We start from the raw sequence: 26,283 nt of genomic DNA on the forward strand, positions 1-26,283 counted from the left end.
GCATCAATCACTTTTAATTAAACTAACATTGAATGAAATTAATGTTTGCAATATGAAACGTGCTGCTCATAATAACAAACCCAGAGAGAATTACTACTCAACCTGCCATGAAAAAGATTCTTCAGCTCCTTGTCGTGTTGTCAGTGTTGTTTTCTAGCTTTTAATAAAAGTGGAGTAATTAGCAGCTAAACATCAGATATTTTTCCTCAGGAGTTGTTGGAGACTAAACCACATCTAAAACGAGTAGGTATTGGAGTTCCTGAATGGATCAGCTGCACAGAAACATGACTCCAGTGGGATGATAAAGTTGATGCTGTACTATAAATAAATACTATTCATAACTAATTGAAAAGCAAATATCACACTAGTTACTTCCTGTACTCGACTAGATTACTTTCTTTACTCTGTCCGAGCAGAACTTGTATCTGGACTCTAGCTCACATCGAGAGATTTCATACTGCACGAGAAAATAGACCAAATGTTTTCGTGTAGCTACTCTGACATTCACATTCACCACATGCATCCAGAGGCACAGTCTGTGTAAATGAAGTATACAGAGCGAGATGAGACGCGGTGGTGGAGGTTCGATCTACCTAATCGTCTTGTTTTGTTTGCAGCACATTAGCTGAGTACAGGCCTGAAACTCATTACTCATTGTAACGTCTCCAAAATCCTGTTGTTTCTGTCTCTACTGAGACCTGGACCAGTGCAGCTGATACTACTTAGTTCTACTGCAACAAATGCATTTAACAGAAAGCTGAAGCAATAGAATGGTTTATTTCATGTACGACTCTGCAAAGATGCTAAATGTTCTATATATAGTAAGTTTTATAATGAACATTCAATGAACTAGTACTCGATTTGTTTTCCTAAAATATCCAGTCACAGCAGCAAAAGGAGGATAATAATAATAATAATAATAATAATAATAATAATAATAGTCACACAGTCTAATGTTTCTCGGACTCTTTTCTTTGATCACAGTTTATTTCTTCATGCAGTGCCACCCCATTTATTTCCATTCAAAACTCCATTCATTTCTCACTAAGTTCTTGTATTGATGACGGGATCAGACCGCTGAGCACGGTCTTCTCCAGCATTTACCAAACCATGAGTGACAACGATGTGTCCTGCTCCCTGAACCACTTTTTCACAGTTAGAGCCCGATGAATTCTGACATTGTCATGTTGGAATATGTCTGTGTCATCAGAAGAAACAAATCTATTGATGGAAAAACCTGATCATTCAGTATATTCAGGAAGTCGTCTGACCTCTTTGTGTTGTCAGCTGACACATTCAGCGTTAACTGCTGCAGTAATGATCCAGTGTAAAGCTGTCTTTAGGGTCAGGCAGTGTCAGTGTTGTTCCCTCTACAGCCACTTAAAGCACTTGGTTCATTTTAAACCTCAGCTGTGACTTGACTCTGATGACTTGTTTACTTTTTTAAATGTCTAACCAAAACTCACCTGACCAGATTTTAGTGACCCTAACGAGCACATGTAGGACGTCACCCGTCCCGATCACTGCCTTCGTCTCACTTTGTTGACTTCAGATTAAATTGGTAACGTTTCCAGAGAAATTCTAATATTCTAAAGATCCATTATCTTCCTCTAAACCCATCAGACACAGCCATTTAACAAATATATCAACATGATGCAGACAGGGCTGCCAGAGGGTCAATAATAACGAAGTTAAAATGTTCAGCACTTCACTTTATGACAAAGTGTTTTAAAATAAATGGAGGAGCTGCTCTCAATACAAGATACAGAAAATAAAGCTAATTCTGTAAGTTTAGCTGGAAAGGACGTTTTGAACTTTTGAGGTTACTGATGTGTAGGTACTGTGTCATTTAAAGATTCATTGGTTATATGAGAATAGGACACAGATAGTTACCGTACAGACAGTAGGTTGGAGATTTAGTTTGCAGATGGAAATGAGCTATTAGCTTGGTGATGACATCACACAGTTCACACAAACACTCACAAATGAAACTGACTTAATTCCTTTTATCAGGTTAAAAGAATTCAATTAAGTTAAATCCAAATATTTTAGGTTGATCTAACTTAAAAGTAGATTTTAAATCATTTTTAAATGTGTTCTGTATGTAATTTTTATTTCTTTTATTTTCTTTCTAAACCTACTTTTACTGAACATACTAACATATATATTTACATATCTGTTCATTCTCAGTCTGTCTCTCAATTAAAAAGCAATAAAGGCTACATGGATACACACACAGTCGTGCACAGACTCACACACACTCTTCCAGTGTTCACAGTCCATTGGTTGGTTAGAGGCTGGGGATTGTCATCCATAATAAAGTCTGCATCTGCAGCATTATTAGCCTTACAGGTCATTCATTTCATCTCTTCATTAACAAAGACGTTGTTGAGCAGCAGCTCAGCACTGAGATCAGTGAGGGGGTGGGGAGCTGGGGGGGGTGGTGTAGTGGTGGCGTAGGGTGTTATGGGTAATGGGGCCACATATCCATGGAGACAGATAGTTTAATTAAGCGTGAGAGAAATTAAGACCCCGTCGGCCTGAGGTGAAAAATGAGCTGTGAGGGTGCAGGGAGCCATGTTCGACACAAAGAGTTCAGCGTGTGTGAGACACGGAGGTGATAAAGAGACAAACGGAACGTTTGAGTGTATGTTTGTCTAAATCTGTCAAATGTGGCACCGATTCAAATCTGAGCAGGTATCAAAGGTATAAAAACTAATTTAGACAGATAAGAAATAAGATGCCATATGATATAAAATACTTTTCAGAGCCAACATTTTCTGAAAGCTTCATGAAAATTAAATCATTATGAATTCAAAGTGCAACAAACATACAGAAAATCTATTAATTAAATTAAAATTTCTGATCCATAAGAAAAATACACAACCACATGCACCAAGAATAAGATGTAACAGTGTTTTAGTTTAGCTGCTGGCTCAGATAATGTTGTGTGAATAAAAAATGAATTTAATGAGCATTAATTTTGATGGATTAACTACTCTAATAGTAACATCAGGTATTTAGTTATGTACAAGTAATTTAGCAGATCCGCTGCTCGTTGGTCAAACAGCAGCCAAGGTCCTGTTCCTATTTACTGTTAATGACAAACATTTAAAATCTGTTGTAATGTTTTATTTTTACTATGCATGGGATAGTGCAGTTAAACGAGAGCTGGGGGCTCAATTTCTGGTGGAGCTGCTGATGCTATAACATGCACTTACACTTGATTAGACACTTTAGCCAAAAGTATCCAGATGAAAGAAAGGAAAGCATCAAGTTCAAAAGATGGAGAGCGGTAGAGAGAGAGGAAGGAGGGATGGTTGATGGGAGCCATTCAGAGTAGGAAGGAGGGAAAGGAAGGCTGTGTTAGAGCGATTAACTTCAGAGGGTGATGAAAAGTGGAAGGATGAAAAGAAACACAGTAGAAATCAAGTCCGAAAGCTCCGAGGACGCACTGAAGGGAGGAGGCAGACTCAGACATCAAGGTGCCGAAACAAGAGAAAGATGTAAGTGACAGAATAACAGAGGAAACCACAAAGAGCGGAATGAGCTTGATGTGCAATACAGAGGGAATAACTACGACCATGATGGCAATCACTGCTCACGCTGAAGTTGAGCCAAAAGTGGGTCAAAGTTCCACAGTGTGGTCCAGCATCCGTATCACTAATGGTCATCAGGGACGTGGAAACATCAGAAGAAAGTCTGAGAGAGTGAGAAACACAAGCAGTGAAACAGTCAGACGGGTCAGACCCACCTAGATTAGACCGAAGTCTTTTAGAAGAGAAGATTCAATTCAATTCAATTTTATTTGTATAGTTCTTTTTACAGTTGACATTGATACGAGCAAACAGAAAACTGTCATATGATGTTGTTGTACCTGATTGAACAGTTTCAACTTTCTAGTTTCATTATTATTATTATTATTATTATTATTTATTTAATTTTTTTAAATTGTGTTTAATTTTTTAATTTAAAACACTACTCGTTTTCCAGAGAAATCCCTTCTGATGACCACTGATGATCTCATTTGTCATCTTCATAGTGTCTGAAGGAGCCTAATTATCTTCCTCTTACTGCAGCAGTTGCATCTAAACCTAACGTAACACATCCCTAATAAAAAGACAATGAGTTGGTAAAACCCTCAAACAGATCTTTGACTTCCAGCAGTGGAGACTTGTCTTTGTGACTCATGCTATTATTTGCATGTGTTGTGCTACAGTAATTCATTAGATTGATCAACAGCAGCAAAGCAAATCCTCATTTACATGAAGACACTGTGGAATAATACTTATAACAACAAGGAACAATGTGTTTCTAGACGGAGAGATTTAAAGAGACAGCAGAGGAGGACAAATAAGTGAATAAGAAAAACTGAATCCCCGTCCTGCTTTGTCTCGTGCCAGTGATCTGTTCAATAAGGCCTCGCCCAGTAGCACTAATCCTTTTGTTTTGTTATGCCAGTCTGGCTATCTGTTTCCACTACTTATCGATTATCTGTGCTTCCCTGCCCTCTGCGTGGCCAATGAATGAATCTCATTTCCGCTGCTATTGTGCCGCAGTAACTAAAAAACAATCCAGCCGTCGTCCTAATCCACAGAACCGTATGTAGGCGAGATTAAAAGCAGCAGCTGTACATGCAGGTCGAACGGAAGCTGTGATACCAGCAAAGACTATATTAAAAACAGAGGCCGTCCTCAACGTGGAATCAGATACACATAAAACATCTTGTGTCACTTGTAGATGAACAGACCAAAGAATGAGTCAGTGCCAAAGTGGAGTTGACTCGATAACAGGATGCAAAACTGTGTTCAGTGACTTTACAGATTTCTAAATAAGTCAAATCAATGTTGAAAGTTTGTCTGTGTAACAAAATCATTTTAGCCTAGAATGAGCATCTGGACGTTTGGTAGGTTTATTATAGACGGGAAGAATCCTCCCAGAATCCTCTCCACTCGAGTTCAGAGATGATGAACTGTCCTTTAATGTCAGTGGTAGTTAAACGAACCGAGCTGCACCGTCAAGCTTCACAGACCGTGACATGAAAACAGTTTGATTCTGTGAGTTTCTCACCATGAAGAATTTTACTTTCTGATTATTACATCTAATTATTTTTTCCAGCCTTTATGGTTGTTGTAATGAGCGTTTGGTTGGAATTGTAACTTACGTCATAAGGAAACAGCAATAAAAAAGCTTTTTAAAGCTCTTGACATTTGTTCTGGATCAGGACCTCTGCTAAATGTTAGCTGAACGTCATTCCCCTCGTTTTATGTCTCTTGCTTCTGTTCTGTTCTTTTTGTACATCACTGCTGCACTGAGGCTTTTACAGCTTTAGATCTGTTCAGACTCCAAACACGTCGAGTGAAAACTCAGCACAACACGAAGGTTTTTACGAACCGTACCTTCCACCACAACACTTCTGAAGTCCAACAGAAACACATTGAACTGAAGTCATTATTTGACTTTTGAAAGCAGCGTAATAGTTCAATTTAGCATGTTTCATTTTGTTCAAACACACTTTTCTAATCATGTTTACTTGATTTATAATGCGAGTTTTGTAATTTACTCTGAAAAATAATGAGCTCAGTGGCTTCGGCTGCTTGGTTGTGACATATTATTAGATATTTAGGAATAATAGGACACGAGCACCTGTAGCTATTTTACACTCGTTTTGTGCATGAAACTGAGCTTTTGAACTTGACGATGCATCATGTGGCAGGTTTGCAGAGCCGCCTCTCTCATTAGACTGTACACATGCAGATGTTTGCCTGTCATTTATGAAAACCATCTGTTTACTCGCTGAATTCGTGTACAGCTGTGAGGATGTTTACATCTTGGACAAGTCATTCTTCAAGTACAGACCGTGTGTTCCTGAAAGTGATATTTAGACGCCGTTTCAAAAGCTTTGGCTGCATTTATAACACACTTAGACCCTGCTGCATCGTCTGAGAGGCCTTGTTAGCGTGAAGAGGAATTTAGTAGAAATCCATAACCCTCTGCTCAAGGATGAGATGAGTTTGCTTTGTTTTTGTGAGTTCATTTAGAAGGAAGATATTGATAAAGATCCCACTAATAAGGAGACAGGCAGAGCGAGATCTTTGTCTGGTTCCGACTCTAATGGTTTTTGTCTCCCGCCGTCTGTTAGGAGTCACTCTGTAAGTGTCATTTGGATGCACAGGGAGTCGCTGCGGCTAAATATTGCGCAGGCTTCATTTAGCACAGATGAAACCATGACTCACTGTGGACTCATAGAGCGAGTGAGTCACGTCGCAACCCAAATCATTTTAGCTGGCTGCACAGTGAGTTATCCCAACAGCTACCGGCGTTGTGTTTTGAAGCCTCCAAAGCTATTAGGCCCATTCTAGTATATTATGCTAATTGGTCCTCAGTGTTTGCAGTGCTGGGCTGACTGTGAATATGAATCTCTGATGCTCTGATGATAATTAAAAATGTGATTGTTCTTGTCATGTGGAGAGACATCAGCAAAAGACACGACCTGTTATGGATCTTTGCTTTACTGAAGGTCAGAGCCTCAGCTTCACGTCGCTCTACTGGGAAAAGATGCTGCAAAAAAACATCCAAAGCAATATTTTTCTATTGGCACTGTATCAAATGGCCATCAGCAGTGTGAAAGGGATCCAGTGAATTACCAGTAACTTTGCAGTTTCTGCTCTAAGGAGGTTTAGTTTTGGTTTTCTGGCCCATGGCCAGGATCAGACTCGTTTCCAGCAGCACCGGGAAAATAGAAGAGAGGAGAAAAACACTGTTCCACAAGTGTGGTCCAGTGTCCAGTGGATGTGTTCAGCCATTATTATATGTCGTTAGCATGTTCCACTTCCCCCAGTTCATAATGTAAAGCTGAGTTTTCACAGCAAAAGCAGTTTTTTCACTTAAAGTTAAGAGTCAAACAAAAAGAAGAACTTCAAGTTAGATAGAAAGTTGCTGTATGTCAAAGTGTAGAGAGAGATACTGATCCTGGTTTCTACTAAATCTTTTTTGAGATTGAGGTTGTGTAGGAACATACTGTACGTGATTTTTGAGACAGGGCTGTGATGTCTTCATTATTACTTTACTAGAGTTTAATCATTCACTACATCACAAGTGAGTAAAAGTCAGATCCACTGAATCTTGGATCAGTGTATAGGTACAGTACAGTAGATGGGACTTGTTTCTGCCCGAGTGCTGTGAATGTGCAAGTTCAAATCCATCAGTGATTCCCAGCTGTACTGTTGCACCACAGGCTGTAATGCGACACTAAACTTTCCACTGAAACCTGAGAGAATAGACTTCTTGGATGTGGATTAGCAGCTCCTTCAGACTGGTTTTAAAGATCCACATTCAGACCTCCGTCGTGCAGGGATCACCAGCGACATACTGATTTATTTTTATTAATTTGACCAGACTGCAGTCAGATTCCAGTCTTATCTTATCCGCTCTCAGCAAAAACATTTACTAATTTAATACGAGATTACAGTGTGAATGCTTCAGTGCAAATTCATTAGCTCCACTTTCACAGAAGCCACATTCGTCTCATTATCTTTTAGACAATTTATGTTGTGTTGGTGGAATTATAGCGTCGTCATCGCTTCCAGAATCTGCCTGGTGCTGACGAAGCACGACTTGCAAACTGAACACTGTTCCCTTAATACAGATGAATTTTATACATGGCTGAATGTTGATGATCTTCTCCACAGCTCTGTCCTCCGTTTGTTCTCAGCTTGGAGAGATTCAGCCTGAGTTCAGCCAAGTTTGACTCATCAAACATTAAGCGGCGTGGTCTCTGCGACCAGCCAGCTGTTATGCCTCCGCATTTTCTTTTCTGCTCCTATTTCTCCCTTGAAAACTACCTGGCTGTGCTTCGTGCTCCTCTGCCTCTGCATAAATGTGTTTTTTTAACATTTCCCCGGTGGGAGCTCAGTCATAACATGCCTTCTGCCCTTTGGAGCATCTCCTGACCTTTTAGTCTGGACAGATTCTCCTGCAGAGAAAGTCTGGCTCTAACCAGAGATGAAGGCTGCTGAGAGGCTTAAACTGTGGATGTCTGGCCATCAGGGGAAAACACAGGAGGGTGCAAGACCAGCGCAACAGCCTCCATACAAGTGATGTGAAAAAGGTTCAGTTGAACAAAAAATATTAGTCTGAACTATTCAGTGATATATAAATGTAATTTTGAGGGATTAGAATAAAGAGAGGACAACAAAATGTTGCAAACTAATTCTAATGCCTGCACACATTAGAATTTGTTTATCAGACGCTCTGAGAAGTCAGAGCTTCCAGGCAAACTAAACACTAAACTGTGGTGTCTGCAGTTTGGCCTTCTGCTCTGACTTTTGTGGCCACAAAACAGGGTTTGATGTACCTGCTTCAAAAGGAGAGAGTCTCTAGAGGGTGATTAGCTGGGAGCCCCATGCTGCCTCAGCACAGCATGTATGCAGAGGGGAAATGGGAGCTCCATATCTAGTTTAACAGAGTTTAAATGTACAAAAGCACGGTTAGAGATGATACTGTCACTGAGGATGCAGAGTAGTACTGGCTCAGCTGGAAGTGGTACCCAGAGGAATCTGTTTGCTCTTTGAGATGAGGCAGGAGCAACATGGGTGTTAGAGGATGAACTGGACCCAGGGCCGCTTTTATGCAGCTGAAACAAGTAAAAATGTTCTAAAGGAGATTTAAAGGTGATAACACAGAGAAAAGAAACTCATAATTAAAGAATTAATTTGATGTAAACAGCAACCTGTGATTTCCCACCAAAGTAAGTGGATAAGTGAAGAGCGTGCACATTCTTTGTGTTCAGGTGAAACTTCATATCGTCTCATTCTACCAGAGTCTAAAATAAGCCTTTTCCAGGATTAGTGTACTACCTGGAGATATAACAAAGTGCTAGAGTGAAAACACCCTAGAGGACACAGAATTTAATTTTGTTACAGTACAAAACATTTCTGAAGACGTATTATGCAGGTCAGCTTAGGAGCAAAGAGCTACTGTAAGAGGGTAGTACATTTAGGGAAAGTGCTTGTAGTCCCTCGGGACATGGCTGCCTTTTCTGCCATGAGATCTTGTGTTGTACTAAAAATCCGGCTTGAATAGTTTGCAGTGGTTATGATGCCACGGGAGGGTGCAAAGGAAGAGGTCTGACAGAGGAGAAAAGGCCGCACATACTGAGTAAGCAGCAAAGGTTAAAGCGCTGCTTTGCAAGACAATGGTGACCTCTGTGGAGGAGATTTGTAATAAGTGAAGTCAGAATCGAGGGTTGAGCTTTAATCCGACACAACAGACACAACATCCAGCTCAACAACCTCCCTACAACTGGTGCCGTTTGTGATTAGAAGAAATGTGGACAGAAAACATTATACATGCAGCAAATGAATGTCTTTCAAACCACAGATGATAAGACAACGTACTGCTGGAGGGAGTATGTTTAGGGACTGGGTAATTGTTTTTTGGAGCCAAAGCAACAGGTTGAAGTCTTCATGTTCACATTTGGACATCTTACCCTCATAGGATGGTTTATATCCAGCTCCCTTTCTAACTCACAGGTTTTGTTCTACATTGTTCTTGCAGTGTCCAAAATGTCTTTCCATTTGGAAAACCTTTGACTTGTTTAGCAGCGGTCTGTCCTGTGACTAGACAACTGATTGTGTCTTAACATTCAGGAGAATCTGTCAGTCAAGCCAGTGAGGCCAGCTGAATTTTAACCTTAAGCTTGACCATAACACCGGGTATGTGGCCTGTTTAATCATCCGAGTTATCCGCTCTGTTCTGGATTCAGAGACAGAGTGCAGGCTTAGAAGTTCCAAAGTAGGTCAGGACACAAGGGTGTTACCTGTCAGACGATTCAGTAGATTTATGACAATATGGCCTAATATCCAGCACAGAGCCCAAAGAGAGCTCAAGACATTATTTAACATTAGAGCAGTGCTCCTGGATGTGAAGATGTGGTCGTCATTGTTCCGTTTTGAGTGATATTAGATCCTATTTTACCACTGTACTAGATGTTTGTTATAGTTGTAGCTACTTTCTATCATCCTTCTTTCTCCACACTTTCTCTCATCATCACCCTTCTTTCTTTTTCCTTCTCCTCCCCCTCCAGCCTGTGAGCTGATGAACCAGGGCATCTTGGCGTTGGTTACCTCGACAGGCTGCGCATCAGCCAGTGCTCTGCAGTCCCTGACAGACGCCATGCACATCCCCCACTTGTACATCCAAAGGAACAGCGAGGGATCACCGCGGACCGCCTGCCAGTTTAACCCGAGCCCCGGCGGACAGCGCTACACTCTGGCTGCCCGACCGCCGGTGCGCCTAAACGACGTGATGCTGACTCTGGTGGAGGAGCTGCGCTGGCAGAAGTTCATTGTGTTCTACGACATAGATTATGGTAAGTGATCGACTGATTTGCTGCTGCTGTGCTGGATTGATAAAACTTATTTTCTGGCCTTTGAATGAAATGTGAAAGTTGAGATTTTTGTGAATTCTGAAAGTGTTGGAGGAATTTTCCTGAGGGACGTTCGGCATCAGCTGTTGGAAGCTCCTATGTTAGGGTTTTTAGCATAGTTGTCTGTGGATACACTGTCAGCATCGCTGTGAAGGCTGCACTTCTGGTACTGAAATAGTAAGTGTGGTGATATTTATATCAGATGTGATTATGACATCGAATCATTACGTCACTCGCTGCATATGAAAAACATCGACTTTGGACATTTCTTTTCGTCTTGGCTTCTGTTTTTGACACAGAATTTTAGATCACTCTTTCTTTCCGGTGTTGTTTGATGCAGCATAGTAGAGTTGTTTCTTGGGATGTTTGGACTCTGTTGGATGCCTGTTTGTTCCTGACGTTTCAGCAGTGAGGTTACCTTAGCATTCTGTGTGAGACCAAGTAATACAGCAGGGCGCCTCAACCTCTTGATGACTCATCTACTGTTTTGGACAGAACAAATGCACAGAAACATACTTGTGTTCACAGGTTTACTCTTCAGGTGGTAAAACATGCTGGTATTTCTACCTCCGGCAGTGACAGCTGCTCCATATTTTATCTTTAGTGCTTTTCTGGTGGTGCCCTGTGTCTGTGCATGTACATGTCAGACTGCAGCTGCTTCTCTAAATGGACAGAGACTTTTTTTGCAGTCAATGAATTAAATAATATTACCTGTATATTCCTGTGGGATACATGTAGACAAAGAAAGGTGAAAACATCAGGGATAAGTGCAGGCTGCTTAGATCATTTTCAATATTTTCTGGCCTTGAAAATGTTTCCATGTCTCGATATTGCAGCAAAACTTCAGAGATCGACTCTCCTGTCTGCCGTATTTGTTTGGAATAGCTTACTCGGACTGTATCTTAATGAAATCACATTAGGCTCAATGGATTTTTGAGTGTAATCGATACAGGATGGTGGCAATTACAATATAAGGATATAGACAGATGCAGGCATTTAGCCTCACAGATACTCTTATCCGGAGTGATTTAGAGTAAGTGCATCAGTAGCTGTGGGCCAGGATCTGAATCCTTTAATAACGAACCATCGGTTCAGTGAACATTAAGACTTAATGACAAGAGTGAAGCTGCAGAGAAGTTTTATTTTTTAGCACAACACCCCCCCTGTGAGATTTTTATAAACACTTTGATGTAAATCAGTCTGTTTAGCTCACATAGGTGTGATTCGATCGGCTCATTCTGTCCAGTTCCAATCTGAATAGTGGCTTTAGGGATTTTAGCAGCTTGGTTAATCAGTGTCAGAACATCATTAACACTCCCAATAAGAAGATTTCAAGATATTTTCACAGCACATAACTAATTATTAAAGCACATATTGTGATTGTGACCATATGAGCTACTATATAAGTATAATTTAGAGTGCTGTATTACACAGATTGATGGATTGATCATTCAGAAACTGCTAGATCGGTGGTGTCCAACCATATGGAACTGCATGCTGTCCTTGATGTGTGCTAGATGACAGGAAGGGTTATTAGGCTGTGTGTAGTTCCTCTCTAAGTTTAGCCGTTGTTACTGCTCGTCAGATTAATGTTATGTTTTAGTCATTTTTAAATGTCATCTGTAAAAGCAGGGCAACTGTCAAACCCACTTTGAGCTGAGGAATTGTTGGTCTGACCTGAGCTGAACAAACAAGGCTGACACTGAAAGACCTTTAAAATTCAACAGTACACTTTGATAATTGATAGGTATTCATCAAAAACAATGACACACAGCCAAACTGAAACTCAGCGTTTTAGACATTAAGCTCTGTGAAATTGTCCCATTTTGCAGTAACACCATGGTTTATGGACAATAACATGCAGATTTCTGTATTACATCAGACACTGGTGTATTTCCTTCCTGCAGTTCATTGTTTACCTATGAGCTGGCACAGTATATACACTGATACCAATATATCTGCAGAGAGCTAATATCGGCCCATTTATCCATCCAGCTCTTCAGTGCAGTCCTTAATAAAAAACGGATTTAGTTGAAGCTTTGGTGTTTTCTGTTCTTACCTTGTGGCAAAAACTTTGTTCTCTGTTGTTTGTCTGAGGGACAAAAGCACAGCTTACATAACAGAGTTTCCATGTGCAGTAAGATTGCTGGGCAACATAAAACTGCCTCCACCTTCCATGTGAGGAGCAAACAGTAAACAGCTATTAGTGATGTAACAGATCTGAGCTGTAGCTGCCTCCTCGTGTGTGATAGCGGTGCTGGATTACAGCAGAGCGCCGCACCGTAAAACAAACATACATGACAGATGATCCATGGGAACACGTCCACGTTTTCATTATTGTGCACCGTGTTACTTGATGTCTCTCTTTGTATGTCTTGGTCATTGTCGCTGTTCCCAGTCGTGTTATCCACATCAACATTAAGAGGGGGGGCTGAACGGTGCTGGGATGAATAAACAACCCAGGCTTTTATTTTATGAATGCTCTGACTTCAAGCTGCCCCCCCACCTCTGGTATGAGCGAGTGTCAGGCAGAGCGACGCGAGCTGAGACCGATCTGCTGGGACTCCCACAGAAAACACCACCGTGTGGAGTGGACAACAAGTGGACCAGGCCCTGGATGATCACAGAGAGTGATAACGTTACAGCCGACACACTGTCATGACACAAACTGACAGGGAGAAGCTGTGAAGACTGTTGGTTATTGAGAACGGAAGACAAACATCATCTAAGGGGAACCAAAGCAATAAAAGGTGATTCTGAAAACGTAGCAGCATTGATTTGTTCTGATATTAAATCTTGTCACAGAGAGACCTTTTAAACCAAAAACCAATATTCAACAAAGTTGTCAGTTAAATGCGTCGTGTTCTCTCTCTTGTTAATAACTTGCTGGGTAATTGTCTGGAAGAAACTGATGGATTCTCACTCACAACAAAACCAACCGTGGGTGAAATGAACCCAGAGGCTTCTTTAGTTCATTGAGGAGCTTTAACTTCCTTTTAAACTGGAGACACAATTTCAACGTGCTGTTAAGATGGTACATTGAAATCCAGTACTGAGTACTTCAACTACTAGAAATGGTTCTTGTGAGGAAGGTTCTCCAGTACTAAAGAAGACATTGGAGTTTTTGTATTTTGTGTTCAGAGCTTTAAGGAGGGCAGATTTTAATTAATAGAATTGAATTAGTGAAGCTGAACCTTCGGCCCAGTCTCCATCCTCATGCTCTAGAACAGGATCTCTCTGTTTAGCTGCATTAATACATCCTCCGAGGAGAGAGGTGGCTGTATTCCAGTTTAATTCCAGACTCAGTTTGATTGTCTTATTGTCAGGATCTGATTCTTACAGACGTAAAGATTTTGAGGTGAACCTCTCCTAAAGAGCCTTTTTCAGCACAAATCAGCAGTGACCTCTATAAATAAAGTTTAATTGTGTCCATAATATTCCACTTTTAACAGCTAGAAGCTTTTTAATGGGTCTGTTTTCCACTTTTATTTAGTTGTTAAAGGAAACAGAGCTGCTCCCTTCAAAGGTAATTTCCATTATTCTGTCGAGGATTGTGTTTTGTTTGTTCCTGGGTTGTTTGTTCATCACAGTGTAAAGAAGAAATGATTTCATCGTGTGGCGTGGCAGAGGCACACTGTGCTGCACGATTCCAACTCACTGCTTACCTATTAGTCGAAGCAGCATCAGGGTTTGTGTCGAGTCGAGCTATTTAGACTCGATTTGGATTTCAGTCCAAACCTAAAGGGAGAGTTTTGAGGAGATCGGAATATTCCAGTCTCTTCTCATCATCTCTGTGGATCATTATGATTCATTTTCATATGGATTTTGTTTTTTTCACAGTCATTTCATATTCAGACTGTTTAATAAGATAATAAAATCTCAAACCACTGAATTCTGACTGTAGTTTATTTTTTAGAGCTGAAATTGAAATTCATATTAAGATGGGCTCTGCTGGTCACCTGGAAGTAACGGGGGAACAGAGACAACAAAGCTACTCATGAATTGTAGTGGTGAGCAGTGAGAGGGCCCCAACAAAGCTCTGCTTTACAGCTGGATTTCAGTCTTGAGCAGCTGCTGAGAGTCATTTCAGGCCGGCATCAAGCCGTGGACTGTGGGGACTTGTTTTTGATGATGTGAACCCCCCTGATAATTCATCAACTGCATGCCATCTTTCTCAAATGGTATTCTTTCAGAAACAGTTTTTGGCTCATGATTTAGTAGAAAAAATTATGTTTTCACTGCTGCTGCCATATTTTTGAAGGCTACAAGTAACAGCCGGCCCTTGTTCAAAGGAAGCGTCCATAGAGTCGTGCCAGCCCACAATGTAGCTGGCAGTTACTCATATTGTGTCCCTTCTATATTACATATTGACAGTACAAGACTCCTCATTATCATCCAGCTCCTATTGGTTTTCCATTCAAATTTAATTGTCCCAGGGGACAGATTTGGTTTGTTAAACAACACATAAGAAAAGATAAACCTCTTCTCTGGACTTAATCACACGATGTTATCGATCTGGTACCTCTTGTTTTCCTGTTGACACTAATCTTCTCTAACTCCTGTCATCCTGTGTTCTCTCATGCTTTTGCTTTTCTTCTGTAATGGTTCTTTTTCATGTCGTTTTTGTTGTTAAACCCTTTCAGTTCTCTGAACCCATCTTTCTTCAAAGTATAATACGTTCTTAGAACTAACAAGCACTATAGGACATTTGAACAGTCTAACCTGTCCTTAGGATTTGAGGGTGACTTGCTGACATAGTGTATGTGCAGCAACTAAAGGAGTCACAGCCTGTGGTTCATTAAAACCAGTCAACTAAACAAACCACCAACATTAAAGTGTGACAGTAAGTTTGGACTCTGAACGCATGAACACTCACTAATTCTTTCTCTAACTCCTCACCGTCCCCATTTCTCCCTCTTCATCTTCATCCCTTCCTCCCTGCTCCGTGTGATGAACAGAGCCATTAGAAGTGCGAGTTGAGCAGGAGACCCATTTATTCAGATTAGAGGCTCATTGTTGAGGGATACGAGGAGCAGATGGGCTTTTTGGTTTGGCTGTCTGGCCGAGTCTGTGCGGACCGGCCGGGACTGTCATTCGGCTGTGATGATGATTAAGGGAGCTCCTTGGATTGCCTCCTTCCTCCCTTATTCTTCCGTCCTTCCTAAACCTCCCTACTCATAACCTTCTCTGCTCCACTTTTAAAAGGGCAATAAGTAAGATGTTTGCTGCCTCATAGCACAAAATGAATATAATATAGCTGTGGGGGGGGGGTTGTTCACCCCATTAACACACAAACACACACACACTGGCTTTTTAGGATATTTTCATAGGCTTGTAAGTCGTGTTTGTAACACAGAGAACAAACGTAAGTAGTAGTTTCAGCATCATTAAACTATGTTTCTGTTGGTCTTTGGAGTGGGGGGGGGGGGGGTAAGTAATGAGGTGATAATGTAAAAGAGTTCAATAAAGGTTATCAAAAGGTCAATAGAGGTTATTGCTTTCTTAATGGCCTGTCAATAATCTCTGTCCTCGGACAACGTCCTGCTCTCCTGATGTGAGCTCTTCCCTCCCCCACCCCACCCTCACTCACTACTATCACCACCCCCTCCCTCAAACACTACATACCTCTTTTCAGCATTTGATGTCTTCTCCAGTCTCGTGCAGAAGTGGTTTGAATTTGTTGAATATTTGGAGAAATAACCACCTTCACTGAATCTGTTTACTGAGTCGTAAACTTTCCTTCAAACGTGGACGTGAAGCTTCACGAGGGTAATTCTCTTCCTCCCTGATGCAGATATGCAAATCAGCTCATGCCCACACTTTCTCCACCTTGGAAATTGTGTTTCTGTTTCGTAAGCTACAGTGACCAGGCTGCCGCTCGCAAATGAATTCACAGCTGGAAATTCGCTCTGGAAGCTTCAAACCAGAAAGTTTTTCCACCGCTGTTGAGGAAACCACAGGAATAATGTAAATTTCCCAACTGGCAGCCATGTTGGGAGGTGCAGCTGTGTGGTCTGAGGTGCTGTCAGGACGACACACATCATGACAGCAGTATGTTGTGTATGGTAGAGGATCAGAACTCCCTTTAATTTTAATTTACTGGTATTTCTGGATCTAATCACAGTCATCATCAGCATATTGAGTTAGCTGAAGAATTATATAACTATTATTAATCTGCTCCTTAACCCCAAACTGTAGAGAAATAATCAAAGCTATTCTTCCCTTGTTATTATTATTATTATTATTATTATTATTAGGGCCTCGCCAGTGTTGTGCTGGAGGGGGGGTCATGGGGTCATGTATATTAGAGGGTTTATTCATGGAAATGAACATGTGTTCAATAGATTGCACAAACACACACAGGCCTGGGGGGGATGCCTGAGGAAGGGTCAGAGGGCACAGTAATCAGTAGGACAACCTCTGCAGTGGTTGATATGTTCAAATATCATTTTGGATGTGGACCGAACATCGGTCAACTCCATTTTGTCACAGTTTATTGAACAGTTTTAATTAGTGGAGGTGTAGGGGGACGTGGGTAATGTAGAAAAAGGGCTAATGTGATTCTTATCACGAGGTATAAGAACATACTTTATCTTTTCTAGAGTTTGTGTACTGGCCCTTTACTGAGATGAATCAGCACCTTGTTATTTATTAAGTGTTCAACAGACCAAGTGAACAACTTACTAACAAAAGTGAACATCACTGTTTTTAAGAAGAAAGAAAAGAGGACGTAAAGAGTAAAGATCAGCAGCTACACACACACACACACACACACACACACACACACACACAGGAGGATTGATTTCTGCCCTTCTGTGAGGGTATCAATATGGCCGCCGCAGTGCATGACTGAGCGTGACGCAGCAGCTCAGCCACATCCAAGCTGCAGACTCCAAATCTCACGCTGGCCGCACACCGAGCAGCCGGCTGCATGGATGGATAGCCGGGCTGCAGTGTGCTCTGGGAAATGGTGTTTTTCATCAACACCCAATCAGAGGCAGCTGTCAGGTGGAACAGAAGGCCGTCCTGGGGAGAAGCGCTGATAAAGACATTGACAGTCTGGAGTGTGTGTGTGGGTGTGTGGGTAAACAGACAAACACAAACCGTTTCCTCTTGCTCTTTTTCTCTACCAGCCTGTAATACACACCTCCACTGAGGCTCATGAAGCAGCTGTCCTAAACTGACCTTGTCAAACGACAAAGGACGAAGACAATGCAGGAGCATGTTGAAATCATCAGTCTGTAATTTAGAGAGTCCGCTGACTGACTCATAGAAAAAACAGGTCTTTCCATATCTGTGACCCCATGTGCCAAACAGCCGTTACTTGTTCACAGAGGTGTGTATTCTATGCTCGATGGAGCTTCAAGCTCAACTCCACCAAAAACACATCCGCCACTGAAAATAGTCCCCAACTAACTACACTGACCAGCTGCTGCTGCATAAAGGATGTGTGATGTGTTGTCTTTAGCAACCAGTGGAAAACGTGGTTCACAACGAGAGCCAGATGCCAGACGGATCCCAACAGGAACCCTGACAACACTGGCGCCATGAGTGGGCGTGGATCAAACCTGAGATAGCAAAAAAGGAAAAGGAGCAGAAGGTGACGGCTACACACCTGTGAAACTGAAGTCTACGCTAAAGAACTGACTACACACAATGAAATTATGATAAAATCATCATTGGTTTTGTCTCTTTTGTTGTATTGGTGATGGAAAAAAGACTTAATAACTCAAAGCTCAATCTTTAGACGCTACCAGACCAGTGTCTGCAGCTCAGCTGATCATAAACAGTCAAGGTCTTTCCCGTCCAGTGAGTCCAAAGAAACGATATCTCGCGTTTCCATTCTTCAACTGCACCGTGTGACTGAACCATGCTGCACACTTCTGTTGACATTTTATAAATGTTTCATCATAGACGAGACTGATCAGACGAACACGAGCTCTCAAGCGTGGTAAGATCTCTATCCCAGCAAGAGCGCTGGAAAAGAACGAGATGGAAATGATTAAAATCAAAAATATTAAAATATGAAGTAACATGGAGCAAAGAAAGGAGAAAGAGTGGAGCAGAGTGAATTAGAGAGAGGGTGAAAAGGGTAGAGGAGGAGGAGAACAGAGGTGGATTAGCTCCAGACAGCATGAAGAAAAGCTCTGCCTGAGGCGCGGCGCTGTTAGGATGCATTTATGTCTCTGCCTCCGCGTAGAGCTTGTTTGCATACTGAATGTGTTCATGGTAAAATCTGTGTGTGTTTGTGTGAATTGTTCTATCTCCAGCTCTCATCCCTTTGAGAACCACAGCTGTACCTTCATACTCATAAATTAAAGGGCAAATCCACCAATTTTACACGTCCAAGTCAATTTATTAGTTTTTGCGCCTCTGGAGGAGCTTTGTCAAGTCTGAGAGCAGGATAATGCTGCTTGGTGGTGGTGTCAGGTTAACAGAAAGCTAGTGTTAGAAAGTCTGGATGGGGACTGAGAGAGAGACTAGTTCATTTACAGGGACAGTTTTATTTTACCACCTTCATACAATATGTTTGAGCAGCTCTAAACACATCAGTCGAATTCAGGTCTGAACGATCCCTGAAACTGTTAAATGCTGGATATCTGCAGTCATAGGTCGACTGTTAGTATAAAGAAATATCCCCTCAGATATCTAAAGCGCTTTTGATCACATCATAAACAAATTCTAAAATAACGTTTGTGCTGCAGAACTGTTAACGTTCTCCTTTTACTGTGCTCATACTTCTCTTGCTTGTTTAAATTCTGCAGCAGTTTGAGGTGCGAACGTGTCCTGACCTCAGGTCGCAGTCAGGTTTAAGCCTAACAGCTCCTTTAACAAGGTGCATGTTGCATTCTGGGATGTAGATGAGTAAAGTCGACAGTTGACTGGAGATTTAATTAAGGTCGGTTGTTGCCTTCCTGATATTTCTGCAAACACGACCTCCCTTTGTTCACAGTCTTCGTACCGCCCGACACACAGGGAGCATTACTTTTAATGATGCGTTCACTTGAATTTTTTGTGTGAAAAGAAATGTTTTTAATTTTAATCTTTTTCTTTTAGTCAGTGAGAATTTCAAGTGGGGACTATGGTGCATTTCTTGGACAGTCTCTCCTCAAACTCATTCATTGTGTTCTCCCCTTTGTTCACAGTAAAAGTAAAGTGGGTGTTAAGTTGTCAAGGCTGGAGCTGAGTTTATGAGTTAAGGCTGTTTCTCTTGTAGATGTCAAAAGTTTATTATCATTTAATATATTAAAAGGTCTAATCTGTTGATATTTCAGTCCCTCCTCTTCCCTTTTCTTCAGCTTTCATACTCAACAAAAGGTGTGTGTCAAGATCAACATGTCAACGTAGATTTATCTTAAACCCACTAAGCTGTAAAGTGATTTACACAACACGCTCCTGAGAAATAAATTCAGCTTATTTTAAAATTAGTTAATTCTGAGCTGCTTCTCCAAAACTTCCTCTGAGGAGCAAAAGCATAGATCAATCACAGAGGAGTGATTCAGGGGTAAAGAGGTGAAGTGAAGCAATAGAAGATAGAAAATAGGAAACATGATGGTGGAAGAAGGGCAATTGAAGTCAGCTCTCTGAAGTCTTCTGTTTGAGCCACTTGTGGTGATGAATGCAGGTCCACACATGGCTACGATTTGTTGAACAACGGGAGTCAGATCCCCTCAGTAGAGCAAAGGTCCAACCCTACAGGGGACTCAAGGTTCTGAATCCAAGCCTGCGATCGTCTCCAGTTTGCATGTTCCCCCTGTGATTGCATGAATTTCCTCCTACAATCCAAAAACTGGCCGTCTGTCCAGGTGGTACCCCACATGTAAAACCATGGTTGTGATTTAAACCCGTATCCACAGTATAAAACAAAGGAGCGAGTTCTTTTGTGAAGACTTCCTTGAACCAGCTTCCCTCCACTCTGTGTCGAATGATCTCCACATTAATCAGCATCTGAACATGTGCTGACCTGCTCGAGTCCTCCTGTGTCTTTGTATTGTTGTTGATGTATTTAAATAATTGATCCAGTGGTTCACTGCGTTTGACTTTTGAGCCCGTCTCCTTGTCACTCGTCTCTTGGTTTCTGTAACTGGCTTTAAATTACAAAAGGAAATGAACGGCTGCTTCGTCATCAATTGAACTCAACTGTCAAACGGCGCCCATTCACCCCTCATTGAGCTAAACTCTCCAAGAGGATTAAACTGGTCTGAAAGCCACTTAGAGAACCTCATGTCGCTTCATATATAATTAAGACTGCACAAGGCAAGACAAAACGTTGTTAGACAATGGCTCATTGGTTCTCAGCTCGTTAGCTCTCGGTTTGTTGTGTCTCTATAGGAAGCAATGAAAACACAACGGTTCCTCTGTAGAAGTCGGAGCTCTTGGCAGGAACTCTTTCTGGAACTTGACTCAGGAGATTTTGAGTAGAAAGGTCAGAAAGTCACAGGAAAGTATGTTATGCTGTGGAAATAGTTTTTCATTAAAATTGAACAGCCTGTTGATGTGTACAGTCTCTGTAGTTTCATTTAAACACTTTTTAGGACAGCTTCAGAAGTCACAAGTGGGGTATTTATGGACAGACAAATGTTTGGTTATAGATAAAATGAGAATCTCTTAAACTCGTGTTGACCTTATTTTGGGCATTTTGGGAGCCAGAAGTGCTGAAACGCTAACTCGTTTCTGTCTTTAAATTCTTTATGGCGCTCTATAATAATTTGCCAGTAAGCCCCTGTTTGGTCTCAAACAGCTGCTCTAGCAGACAGACATTAATTTAGTAGTTTAGCAGTATTGAAAAGAATAGTCTTGACTTCCTGAGTGAGCTGAAACATATTTGTGTTTGTAGAATGGTAAATGCTAGAACACTAATCCATTAGTATTTAAAGGCTAAAGCATTTCAACTAAATGGTAATTTAAAGAAACCCAGGCTCTGGAACATATACAGCTTTCTTTTGTCTCCTTTCCTTTGTGTAGTTTTCTCCTTATTCACCTCAGTGTCTTTAATGTGTATGAGTGCAAGTGTTTGAAGTGGTGCTGTCTATATTATAGTCATTAATTAAAGGCGTTCAGCAGGCCTGTGTGTTTTAGAGTCGCATTGTGTGGACACCTGCTGCCTCCATATGTAGTCCACTGATGCTCTGCTCTCTCTGCTTTTCATGTCTTTGTTAAGATGTTTTCTAATTGGCTGCTGATGGCAGCGTCTCAGGAAGAAGAGTGAGGTCACAGGGTTTGTTTGTTCATCATAACACCAAACTGTTTGATACAGAAAGCAGCCAGATAGATATCTCTGAGGTCTGTTCAAGCAGGAAGCTGCTCTGTGTCTTCATACGTGTACCTCCGCATGGTGAATTCTACATGTAGACTGTCATTAGTTTACAATCCCACACTGCTACGTCAAACAATATGGAGTGTGTGCTTTATACCTTAAAATTCATTTTAAGGTATTTTTTAATTAAAACATCTTATACCAAGTTCATGCAGGTTTAATATCTGAGAAAAGTCACAGCACAAATAAATTTGATCTGAAATTGATAAAGTGCTCTTGTAAAGTTCATTTTGCTGCAAATATACATTGTGATATATTAGCTCAGTATGAAGCTGCTGAAGTGATTTTATTACATAGTAATTTGCTGTTTTTTGTTGGTTTTAGAGGTGGAAAGAAAGTTTAGACTACTAAGTGCCAGTAAAAGAAAAGGTTTCAAGATGAGGTTTGTGAGATTCAGTATTTGCAGGTCAGTAACTGTGTTGTTGTTTTATTTGAGTTGACCTGAGTTGGTTTTATAATGGATCCACACCATGCATCCATCTATGTACACGTTTACCTGCACCACTGATGCTGACATACTTATTTTCTGTGGTTTAATTTATCAAGTCTTTGTTTATTAGTGTATAGTATCAGTGTATCAGTTCATCTGCCTTCGTTGTTGTGGCCTACGTATCCCTCCGGGATTGGATGGTCCAGCTTTCAAACACAGATCAGAATCACAGCGTCTCCAAGCACAAATCAAGCTCCATGAAGAAATCGTTTTCCCTTATTGGTGTGAAACCTGCATTCATGCTGCACAGGAGTAATGTCCAGGTACAAATGAAGTAACTGTGACTCCAGTGTCTTACTTTTTCATTTTAGCAGTGTTACACTCCAAGAATTAGTCTCCTGACTCTTGTTTTAAATCTCTCTGGAAAGGAATGTCAGCTAAATGCCAATGTAAATTGCTTTCAGTCCCTCTGTTCTAGTCGGTAACTTCATATAAAGTCTAGTTGGGCGCAGAAGTTGAACAGCGGTCAGCGAAATGCCAAAGAGTTTCTGTCAGACAGACTGAGGTCTATCAGCGAATCCTGCAAGTCTCCAGTTGGTATTCGTGATTTGAAAAGACGAGCTGAGTGTTCTCAAAGTTCACCAGCCTTGACTTTCATATTCTGTTTGGCTGCTATTTGTTTGGTATAAAACACCTCAAGTTAGTTACTCATCTGAAATAAGACAAACTAGTAAAACACAACAATAACAGCAAAAAGAATTAAAAAATGAATCTTATTCAAACATTAAACTGTTTGAGCAAAGGTTGTTCTGTGTCGGGTTCACGTCATGTTTTCAAGAGAAGCTCATGATAGATATTTTCATTAGTGTGGCAGCTAGTTCTCGCTGATTTCACCTTGATTTCCTGACAGGATAAAGGTAAGGAGATGAAAGAATGAGCATGCTTTGAAGGTGTGTAAAGCAGGAGCCCTGGAGTCATCCTTGAGCTGAAGCCCCTGCTGATGTTCCCTTTAGCACAGTGTTGAGTCAGAGTTGCAACAAATACTTGAAAATAAACTGTTATAGTTTGAAGATAAAAATGAGATTTTCTTTATTCATCAAGTAAAATATCAAATCATTTCACTAAGAAAATAAAAACTCTACATCAGTGGTCAACCTGTGACCTTAGCGTAGGTCACATGTTACATGAGTAAAAACGACCATGATGTGTTGAAATCATCGGAAAAGAGGCAGAAAGTCGACCTTTAGTAAAAATGTTGTTAAGGTCAAGAATGGACACAACTATTCACAACATTTGCTGGCTGCCAGAAATGCAACTTCATTTTCTAGGAAATAGTAATTGACTAAATGCCACCACAGGCTCGGATCAGAAGCTTTTCATGAACCTCATCAGCAGACGTTTACCCAGCTGTCGGGGGATCGCTGATGTACACATTTTATTGATCTTAAATCAGGGAAGTTGCTGAAGAAGTTGTGTCATATGATTAAAAGCTTCAGCTCTCTAATGGCTTTTGTGGTGATGCTGTTTCTCAACTGTTTTTCTTTGGTTTTCGTCCATTCGTAGCTACAGTTAGAATTAATTGAGACATTCATTACGATAGTTTGGGACAGCGCTCATCTGGAGACGTAGTGGTTCAAAAAAGTGTTCTTGGCAAAGACTCCGACGTGCTGAGTGAACAAGTAGAACTTGTTGTTTACAAAGGATAAATATCCAAATATAAGTTAATGAGCATCTGCATCTACAAAGGATTTTGTCTTGGTGATGTGATAATGAGGCCAGAACATCTATTAGTTGAGGGACCTGGGTTTTGTTGACATGCTGCAGTCTGCTCTTGTCCGTGGCGGAGGAGGAAGTGTTCCAAACAATGATGGAGCAGGTCAGCATGGACTAGATGAAAGCAGCGGCTGACCTTCCTCTGCTGCGTCTTCGTTGTTAGGGAGCTGATGCTCCGCTCTCCACCTTCCTGGATGTTTGTGGTGCCCAGTGAAGGAGGGAATCCATAGTGTTCACTCAGGAGCCACATACAGTGATGGAGATGTGCAGTGCTTGGTTCTTTGTGAAATCCACAGGTTATTTTGACCACATCAGGACTTTAGGGGGTGGGTTTCCTACGTAAACTGTGTGCAGACTCATCAGTCTCACAGATGAGTCCAATAAGGACCCATACAGTTCACACAGTTACTTTTATATGAAAGGTTTATCAGTAATGAAGGAAATGCTCAGTCAGGGGGTGTGATCGCTGTATATCAGACACTTGCCCTGTTTGACCTCTGACCTCACTGGTGTTCAGGCTGTTTCTCTACTAACCTTAATGGAGAATTATCAGTGAGAATTTCAAGGTAACTGAGATTCTCGAACTCTTCTACGTGAGTGGACTCAGTTTCCTGACGGCGTGACGCACATTCAGATGGACAAGATGACGAAAGTGATGAGGAATAGAACGAGGAAGCAGAAAGAGACATGGCAAGAGTGCTTTCATGCTTGATTTCCCCCCCCTTTTGTATCTCTTTTATTTATTCAGTGACAGTAGCTCCAGCCACAGACTGACACAAACCTACCTCACAGGAGTCCACGCCTGTTAAAAGCTAATGTTAATATTCAGAAACAGTGGAAACCTGGGTTTGATCTGTGGTCTGTATATATACTGACTCAGCTCAGTGATAACTGTATTTTTATTGTGAAGACATTAAATGTTTATTCTGAGCTCGTTCGGTCAGTTCATTGCTGCTGTTCAGACCCTGTTAGCTGCTTTTTGTCTATTATCACAGACCAGAAGAGAAAGGCGTTTAATTTGTCTGTCCTACGACAGTTCTCCTTAGATTTGTTTTTCCACTTCATTAAATCTCTCTTGTTAAGCCGAGCAGGGGAACACGAGGACTGTCTGCTGGTCCCACAAGTTTTACTTGACTGTGTGAGCTCTTTACTTTATTTCTCATTAAATAAATAAATATATGAAAGCTGCAGTTTTAAAAAAGAACAGCTGTTCTAGTCAGTCAGTGAACTACTGCATGTCGGCTGTTTAGTGTAATAAAATATATAAATTGATGTGTAAGTTACTATTGTCCTTCTCTGTTCATCCTGATCTCACTTGACTCTTTCTTCATCATAGTCTCTACAGTTCTGAGTCTGTCTCTCTGTCATTATATATGTCTCACCATGTTTCTCCCTCCATCTCCATCTCGCTCTCTCTCTTTCTGCCATCTCACCCTGTCCTCTCATTTGTTGAGAACATTGAAAGGCTTCCTCTCCCCCTCCCTCTCCCTGATTGGCTGCTCTGATGCTGTAATGTGATGTGATGGAAGAGGAAAGCCTTGGAAAGCTGGATGACGCTTGCTGGGTGTTCTGTTCTGTGTGTGTGTGTGTGTGTGTGTGTGTGTGTGTGTGTGTGTGTGTGTGTGTGTGTGTGTGTGTGTGTGTGTGTGTGTGTGTGGGTGGGTTTTTGAAAATGGATTTCAGGGCAGAGACATCAGGTCATGCTCAGTGTCTGAAGCTGTTTAAGTCGTTCTCTCCAGTCTGGTCCAACCGTCCAAAACAGCAAAGACAAACAAAGTGATGAATGCTTCAACATTTGTCTTCATTATGTCTTCCTATCCTTTCTCTGTCTCTGTCTCTGTCTCTTTTCATGTGTATGTTAATGTTTAATGGGCCTGTGGGGGGGTTCAGTGGGAAGACTTCCTGTGCTCCCTACAGTAACACTATTATTCAGTGGAACCTCTCGATGCTCATCTTAGTCTGTTAGAACAAGCCAAAGTCTATCAATCAATCTCCCGCCCTCCTCACATGTGGTGTGTGGGGTTTTCAGTTGATTCAGTTGAGAGAGAGAGGCATTAACATCCAAGATAACGTCTAGTGTTCATTTGACGAGAGCTCGTTTGCTGTGTTCAAACATCTTGATGGAGGGTTGAACTACATCAGCTTCCTCTTTGCAGACTCCGTGAACACAGTCTGCAAACCTGCAGTCGTAGCTACGTTCACCTCAGATGCTGAAGTGACCTCAAATCACCTTTAATTCCAAGTGACTCACAACTCAATGTTTCCCATGTGAACAACTTAAATTGGATTTTTCCACAGCTAATGTGGAAAAGTTAACATGCAGCTAACGTTACG

The 26,283-nt window shown here is 41.3% G+C and overlaps 1 protein-coding gene across 1 annotated transcript in view; it reads left to right on the plus strand.

Annotated features, from left to right (window-relative positions):
- The window catches only part of grid1b (glutamate receptor, ionotropic, delta 1b), a 364,356-nt gene that overhangs the window by 197,124 nt on the left and 140,949 nt on the right, over window positions 1–26,283 (plus strand). Inside the window, exon 3 of the mRNA XM_026350750.1 lies at window positions 10,088–10,372. Within this exon, the coding sequence (XP_026206535.1) occupies window positions 10,088–10,372 (285 nt within the window). The remainder of the gene's footprint in view (window positions 1–10,087; window positions 10,373–26,283) is intronic.

Source organism: Anabas testudineus, chromosome 19 (assembly GCF_900324465.2).
Source record: "Anabas testudineus chromosome 19, fAnaTes1.2, whole genome shotgun sequence".
NCBI lineage: Eukaryota > Metazoa > Chordata > Actinopteri > Anabantiformes > Anabantidae > Anabas > Anabas testudineus.